The 8235-nt window shown below is 47.6% G+C and overlaps 1 protein-coding gene across 3 annotated transcripts in view; it reads left to right on the forward strand.

Annotated features, from left to right (window-relative positions):
* Nucleotides 1-306: 306 nt before the first annotated feature.
* The window catches only part of LOC119112083 (C-factor), a gene marked incomplete in the record, with an annotated part of 9872 nt that continues 1943 nt past the window's right edge, over nucleotides 307-8235 (forward strand). Inside the window, 3 exon segments of one of the 3 annotated variants that reach the window (XM_037236079.1) lie at nucleotides 307-336; nucleotides 3331-3838; nucleotides 6953-7124. In XM_037236079.1, the coding sequence (XP_037091974.1) occupies nucleotides 3533-3838; nucleotides 6953-7124 (478 nt within the window). 3 annotated transcript variants of the gene reach the window in all.

Raw genomic sequence — 8235 nt, forward strand, 5'->3', positions numbered from 1 at the left:
CTGTTGCGCCTGATGTTGAATCGAATACCAGTGACGGCATATCGTCAGGTGATGCCCTACGGCATTCATCTGACCCGAACGAGCCCTAAAATCTCACGACCAGTGACGTCACATACCCAGTCGAATACCAGTGACATCATATTGCCAGCAAATGCCTTATGGGCTTCAGTCGGCCCGGAAGAACCCCGATCGATGCCAAATTATTTTCAGTGACGTCACGATGTCAACTGACGCCTCACAGCATTTCCCCAGCACGACAGTACATGAACCCTGCAGCCAGCATAACTCTTCCCCCCGTCGGCCGTACAGGTACCCAAGTAAAAAAAGCCTTCCCTGGTCCGTCAAGAGGCGCTGTTGTTTTGGGGGGGGGGGGGGTCGGGTCCCGTGTAAGAGCGTGTCGGTGGCGTTGTTGGACGGTAGGTGGGTTAAACATGTGCTGGTGGGCAGAAACAGACCTGAGCACTGAATCCATCGCAAGGAAAGATTGTGTGTGATATGGTAGAGAGATTCGACGGTCAGGGTGTACTTTCCTACCTAACGTTAGAAAAAATCATTGTACACCATTTGTCGTGTTTAAGGCAGGACATATCGTAAATAATCTCAAAACAGGTAGAATCATGCTCCTACCTTCGAATTTCAATAACTTCGATGGCGGGCCCCCGAGCGCCGCGCGCACCGCACCGCCTGGACTCCCTAGCGCCGTTTCTGCGTTGCCGTTGCGTAAATACAGTATTTCTGCTTACCAAGAACTCTAAAAATGTACGGGACCAAAGTAAACCATTCGTCGTGTTTAAGGCAGGACATATCGTAAATAATCACAAAACAGGTAGATTCATAATCTTACCTTCAATTTTTTTATGATTACGATGGCGAGCTCCCGAGCGCCGCACACACACAGCACCCGCGACACCGGCGCCATTACTGCGCGGGTCACAACATTACTGTGCATCAAGCAGCATCAAAAACCATAAAAATGTACCGGGCCAAGGTAACAGGAATCCATGAAATTTGATCCCCGACGCCGACGGGGCCATGGGTTGCAGGGGGGTTGGGTGGGGAATGTAAAGCAAAATGAGAACATGACAGCTAGAAAAGCTCGCTATATGGCACCTATATATGGCATGGAACATGGACGCCAATGGGATGCTGGGTTGAAGGGGATATGGGATGGGGAGGTTAGGTTAGGTTAGGTTAGGTTAGGTTAGGTTAGGTTAGGTTAGGTTAGGTTAGGTTAGGTTAGGTTAGGTTAGGTTAGGATAGGTTAGTTAGGTTAGGTTAGCTTAGCTTAGCTAAGCTTAGGTTCTGGTCTGTTAGCTTATATCTAAGCTCACAAGGTCTATGAGCTTATATCTAAGTTCAGGTTAGGTTAGGTTAGGTTAGGTTAGGTTAGGTTAGGTTAGGTTAGGTTAGGTTAGGTTAGGTTAGGTTAGGTTAGGTTAGGTTAGGTTAGGTTAGGTTAGGTTGGGTTAGGTTAGGTTAGGTTAGGTCAGGCTAGCTTAGCTTAGCTTAGCTATGGGATGCTGGGTTGAAGGGGATATAGGGTGGGGAGGTTAGGTTAGGTTAGGTTAGGTTAAGCTATAGGTTAGGTTAGGTTAGGTTAGGTTAGTTAGGTTAGGTTAGGTTAGGGTAGGGTAGGTTAGCTTAGCTAAGCTTAGGTTCTGGTCTATTCTCAGGTTAGGTTAGGTTGGGTTAGGTTAGGTCAGGTCAGGCTGGCTTAGCTTAGCTTAGCTTAGGTTCTGGTCTATTCTCAGTTAGGTTAGGTTAGGTCAGGTTAGGTTAGGTTAGGTTAGGTTAGGTTAGGTTAGGAGGTTAGGTTAGGTTAGGTTAGGTTAGGTTAGGCTAGTTTAGGATGTGTTCTGGACTATTCTGGCCTGCGTGTTTCATAAATGTACCTAAACTCGATAAGAAGCGATTTTGGTTGCTTTATTATTGTTACCTTGGTCCCGTACATGTTTTATGGTTCTTGAGAAGCAGAAATATTGTGCTTTCGCAACAATGCAGAAACGGCGCTTGGGAGTCGAGGCGGTGAGATGCGGTGCGTGCGGCGCTCGGGAACTCGCTATCGTATTTATTAAAATTCGAGGGTGGGAGCATGATTCTTTCTGTTTTGAAATTATTTACTATATGTTCCGCCTTAAACACGACGAATAGTTTACCTTGGTCCCGTACGTTTTGTAGAGTTCTTGGCAAGCAGAAATATTGTATTTACGCAACGGCAACGCAGGAACGGCGCTGGGGAGTCCAGGCGGTGCGGTGCGCGCGGCGCTAGGGAGCCCGCCATCGAAGTTATTGAAATTCGAAGGTAGGAGCATGATTCTACCTGTTTTGAGATTATTTACTATTTGTGCCGCCTTAAACACGACGAATGGTGTGCAATGATTTTTTCTAACGTTAGGTAGGAAAGTACAACTACACCGATTCGACTGTTACCAAGCAGTGTCCCAGCAAGCAGTGTCCCTCGTTCAGTCGTGAGTGTGGTGCTCGATGCTGCTTAAGTTGCAGGAACAGCTTGCCTTCATCCACATCGCTCACAGAGAACAATTTTTGCATTTTTTCCAGTGTATATTTGTGGACAACAAAATGTCTTGGGGTTAAAAACACTAAGAAATACCCAAGTTTCAGACACTGATCTGTGCTGCCAGCCCAGATCATCTTGCCCATCTACCTTCAGATGCAAAAGTTTTGATTACTGATCTGCTGTGAAATTTGCCATGAAAGTGCATCGTAGGATACTGACCAAGGCTGATCTAATAGTGCAACTGGTGAGAACTGGCCAAATGTGAGCAGTGTGTAGTTGTAGATGCAACACAGCTTTGTGGGTTAGACAATTATACTGTTGATAAGAAAGATGTGATAGAAACAAGTTCATTGTGTGCAAATGATGAGAAATTGGTTGATGGCCTGATGTTACCCTGATCTTGACTTAACATTGTCAACTAATTATTTTCAATTTCCTGAACTATCCAACAGTTTTTCACTTGTTTTATTTATTTCTATCCTCCCCTTAGATAGCAAGGAGATATATCATCTCAAGGCTGGCATGTAGGCAACATTGGACATGTTATCACTGGCTTATTAGAAGATGAAAACCACTTTGTGGCCATTTTTATGACAGCATGTTGGTCCATAGTATCACATGCAATGGTGAACTGGAAGGTGCATCATTTCAGATGTCAGGTGAATTGAATTCTACAAATATTTCATTTTTGGAATCTGCAGCATGCTGCATCCTGCAGGAAGAATAAGACTTGACAATTCTTGTTGGTGCTCAGATTCCCTTAACACTGGTTATTTGTGACAACAAAGAATACTAGGCCTCTTTTATTTCAGGTGCGCCTTGTGTTCAGCAGTCTGCTCCTTCATAGAGGACCTCAGTCTGTGTGGGGGCATAAAATGATCAGTTGTGCCCAACACATCCACAGCAAGCATTGAGCAAAACCACAAGAACAGACATTGCAGCTCCCAGCACAGTTTGGCTGTTTGTTAGCAGCATATGGTTTATCTGAATTGGACTTGACCCCTAAGACTAGCCATGGTGGCAGTGCTGGTCCAAGGGGCGTCGCGTGGCCTGGGGCTGCAGTTTGTGCGGGCGCTGGCGGCGCGCGACTCCGTGGGCGCCGTGGTGGCCACCTGCCGGCAACCGGAGCAGGCCGATGAGCTGCGTGCTCTGCCCAAGGTGCACGTGCTGCCGTTGGACGTGACGAACGAGGCGAGTGTGCGCGCCGCGGCCGCCCAAGTGAGCCGCTCGGTCGCCGGCCTGGACCTGCTGATCAACTGCAGCGCCATGCTGCACCCGTCTGGCCGCGGCGAGACCAGCCTGCGGGACGTCAGTGCCGAGGTCAGCAGGTGGGTCCGGTCACTGGCCGGGCGGCGGCCTTCCCGCACCGAAGCGCCGCCTCGTGGTACGCCGGTCGATCCTCAGTACCTATACCGATCACACTGATCGGCTTCCCGTCGTTCGACAGAACCGCTGCGCTCTCATAGCTGAGCTTGATGTCACTGAGCGCGGGATTTGCTGTCATAACGTAGTTATAGTGGTTTGCGGGCTAGAACGACAACGTGGGGCAAACATGTGCTCATTGCTGAAAATAACGGATCTTCGTATGCACCATGTAAGTTCGAAAATGCACGTTAAAGGTTGTGAATAATTTGAAGATCATTTTTTCACCGAAAGCTGTGATGTTCAGGTTCCCGGTAACCAGAGGGGTTGAAATGTTTTAAAAAATGTTTTGAAGCGAAATATGGAACTAAAGGATGTAATCGAGTCCGTCGCACGGACCATCCCGAAGAAGACCTACAGGGCAGTAGTCAGACCCTTGGCGAAGTGACAAGTGACCTGTGAATGTAGGTGAGGAAAGCACATTGGGCATGCTCCGCGCTAAACGCCTGCAAAAATGAAGGAATTCACGTTTGTCGAGTAATTTCCTAGGACGCGTTCTATGTGTCTTTTTAATGGAGTGAACATGATTCGGATGCGTAGCCAAGATGGCGTGGTCCCTCTGTGGGTCCCCCCGGGGCAACAGGCGCCGGTATTGAATGAAAGTGCCCCCTCCCAGGCAACAAAATAGGAGCTCTGGTCTAAAAAGGTCCCAAATCTAAAACAGGGCCCCTAAGACACGACGAGGGGCTATTGGTTGGATGCTACACGTAATTGCAAGGCCTGTCACACGTAATCCCCGAGGCTTTTCTGTTCCAATATTTTTAGGGTCTTTTTCGGATCATGCATAACTTGTTAAATGCTTTGTAAACGGATTCGTGAGATACAGCATGTTCTCAAAATTTTGTTCATGAATCGTCCAGTTGTTTCAGTCAATTTTATAAGGCGTTTCATAATTAAGTTGAAGCCAGCAAGCCACCGAAAATTGTGGTCTCTGTGAACATGACTATGCACACCTCTGTCCCTATTATTACCCGTTTCAATGGCGTTGAACAGTAAGGAATCAAGTCCATGCCTCATCAGTACACCGCAGATCCAGTACACTTCTTCCCATGCTTACATCGGTGAGGTAATGCCTGCCACACGTTACAATAGGCTTCCAGAATACCGTGCCAGAAACGTGGTGCAATGCCTGGCAGATTGATGTCATGATGCTGCTTGCGCATCAAAAAGTAAACAACCGAAGATAAAGCTGCTTTAGAAATGGGAACGTTGGAATGGAAAATGCCAATGAGTGGAGATCATGCTAAGAAGTGTACTGCAGGTCTGAAAACATCCATTTTTGGGAATGTCTTCCGTGTTCAAAGTTTTCCAGGATAGCCATCCGTCACCTACTTAAGCTATAAGTGTGGGCCTTCGTCCGTCGTGAGGTCAGGTCATGTCTAAAAGTGTGTGCCCCCGGCTGTCGTCAGGTGTTAATGTGTCCTGGGAACGTCTGTATGGTGTTTGGCCTTCAGCCATGTATGTGTCACAACCTGCTGGTGACGAGTCCATTTCTCTACGAACTGAGGTAGCCGGGAAGGACGGGTTCTAACGGATTATTCGCGGTTAACGGGCCTTTCGCCTCCCCCATTACTGCGTACGTGATGCTGATGGCTTGTCTCAATCCTACCGTAAAACTACGACCTGTCGTCGTCCCAGGTGGCGTCTGCATTGTCATCCCAGGTCATCGTTCCAGGTGGCGTCTGCATCGTCCTTACGTTATTTTGTTGAAATGTGTTGAAAGACACACGAGCACTTTGGAAAAGCCCCAAACATTGGCATGGGTGAAGGCAAGTCAAACCAAATGCTTAAAATCTGAGAGTGCAGCATTAGTCACATTCGTTGGTCTGGTACGCACAAAATGTTGCACCCCCCGTGGCATCGTTTCCATTGTTGGCGTGGATGAGTGCCAATTTTTTTGCACCCCGGAATTGGCTGATCCATTTATATTTCTTCTATTGCTTACCATGTCTGTCGGTTATTTTTGTGAGATGATCCGAGTCAATTGGTTTTTCAATGATGGGGAGACGGCCGGCCTATTGAGTCAGTCGTTCTTCATACACAGTGTCAAAAGGCACCAGGTAAAGTTCAGAATTATTAGAAAGTTGTGTTCATCTTACTGGTTATATATAAGTTGTACCCGTGAACATGATGCTTGTTTGCCAAACGGATATGTTTAGTTATACTTGTTTGTTAGTTAGTTAGCTATGCGTATACGTTATGCTCGTTGCATATGTTTTCGTGGCCGCATGAGCTGCAACACGTGCAACACAATTTGATCACTTTGCTGCCCGCCAAGGCCTTGCATCCTCGATCCACAACTTGGCCAAAGGTACGCGGGCTTAGGCCAGTCAAATATGCTAGATCAGAAAGACTCCTTCGTACTCAAGCCATAGAATGCGATCCTGGGATGAGATCCACGCGCTTTGGCTCTCTGGTCCTCAGGATCCAAGGTATGTCAAAATTTTGATGATGCTAATGCGTGGATGGGTATCCTTTCCTAATTGAATTAAGGGGCTTTCCATGATATGGGTCCTTTTCTTTAGGTTAATAACCGATTAATGGGATCAAAAACATCTTAGCGGGTTTGCCCTTATTTGCAAATGATTTTAGATACAGATGATCAAATGTAAATGATCTTTTTTGAGTGAATGATGAATGATGCAAATGATCAATACTGATATCCTATTTCAGTTAAGTACCTCCGCAACCAGCGGGCCTTCGTTGTACGGAAACATGCAAATTGACGGCGCAGGTAGATTGTGGTGTCGTACTTTATCTCTTACATTGTGCCGCGAACTGACCCGTCAACTGCTGCCGCACTCTGTATGCCACCGGCTAATAATCGTGCCTTATTGCTTTCGTGCTTGCAGATATTTAGCTTCAGTGCATTGAGAAGTCCGTGCCAAGCATAGGGCCGAATCCGGACGGCAGATGTGATGTGTTCAGCGAAGCGACGTAACGCCGAGCGATAGCGGCAGCCTAGCTCAGCGACTTGGCAGCGTCGTTACGTATGTGGCCGATGGTTCGCAGGGATTAGAGAAGACCTTCATGACGAACACTTTCGGCCCCCTGCTGGTGGCAAAGCACTTCGCGCCGCTGCTACAAAAAGGGTCGGGTGCCCTCGGCGTTCAGTCAACGGACCCGAAACAGAAGCACGCATCCATATTAGTGAATATGACAGCCAAGGTCGGATCAATTGGTGGTGAGTCGCGCTGGTGACCAATCTTGTCTTTGAAGTGAACTTAGCCAAAGTGGAATCATTCCAATAGCAGTGTTCCTTGCAAGTTAAAACAACGCGGCACATGTTGCATGGCTTGAGTGAACGCAGCTTTCTGTAACGATCCTGCAAGATTGGCCCGGTTTTCCCCGTAAGCACTGTGTGTGATCCGGCGTATGGTCTGCCGATTTTCGCACTCTGGCGGGATTTTTGTCTGGTATATAGGTGTGGTAGACCGTACCAGATCGATTGGTCTGCCGTACTTGGCTTTCTTTACCATTTTTGCAACACTATTGAAACATCTAGCCTGATCGCAAGTGCGCACATTTTAAAGGTAAGCAAGGCTGTGGTCTTTAACCAAGGGGACTTCCAATTAAAGTTCATCTCTTGCCACAGGAGGAACGTTTTTCAGGTGTCTTCGGCATGTCAAGGTATAAATAGCATAGAAAGCATTATCACCACGCAGGTCGCAAATCGTTTTGATGGATCCGTAGCTTATGGCTCGAGCGTAAGTCAACGAGTATCTTGAGTCTGGTGAGATTTTACTGCACGGTTTACCAGCTGTTAGTCATGAGACTCCAGACTAGTTGGATCACCTGTCAAGCTAATAGAAAATTGGTCTTTCGCTGGATTTGTGTGCGGAAAGAACACGGACGATATTTGGAGCATTTCTGGAATGAGCCAGGCTTTCAATTTCCAGGAATCTGGTGCAGCCGCCATGTTTACCATTACTGCTCTTAAAAGTCTTACATACCACCTCATATCATATCACAGGAAAACATGGACGGATGCAGCCCAGGCTTCGATCACGTCCTTATGTCCTGACGACTCCTGAAGTCCTGACGCCATGCGGAAGTTCCGACGGCTCCTGAAGTCCTCACGACGTCTTTGACGCTGGGAAGCTCTCGAGCGACGGCTAGTCCCAGGCATCGCAAAGGGTGTTTCGGTAACGGCCAAAGCTGGTGGTTTCGCTGTATAATGGTCACACGTTTATTGCAGCGGTACACCATACTTGCTAACGACGTTGTCGCCGGCTGCAGACGCTTCGATGGCAAATTCCAGGCCGCCGCTCCGCCAAACACAAGCCACCAATCGC

Source organism: Pollicipes pollicipes, unplaced genomic scaffold (genome assembly GCF_011947565.3).
Source record: "Pollicipes pollicipes isolate AB1234 unplaced genomic scaffold, Ppol_2.1 Scaffold_7261;HRSCAF=8764_pilon_pilon_pilon, whole genome shotgun sequence".
NCBI classification, from domain to species: Eukaryota; Metazoa; Arthropoda; class Thecostraca; order Pollicipedomorpha; family Pollicipedidae; genus Pollicipes; species Pollicipes pollicipes.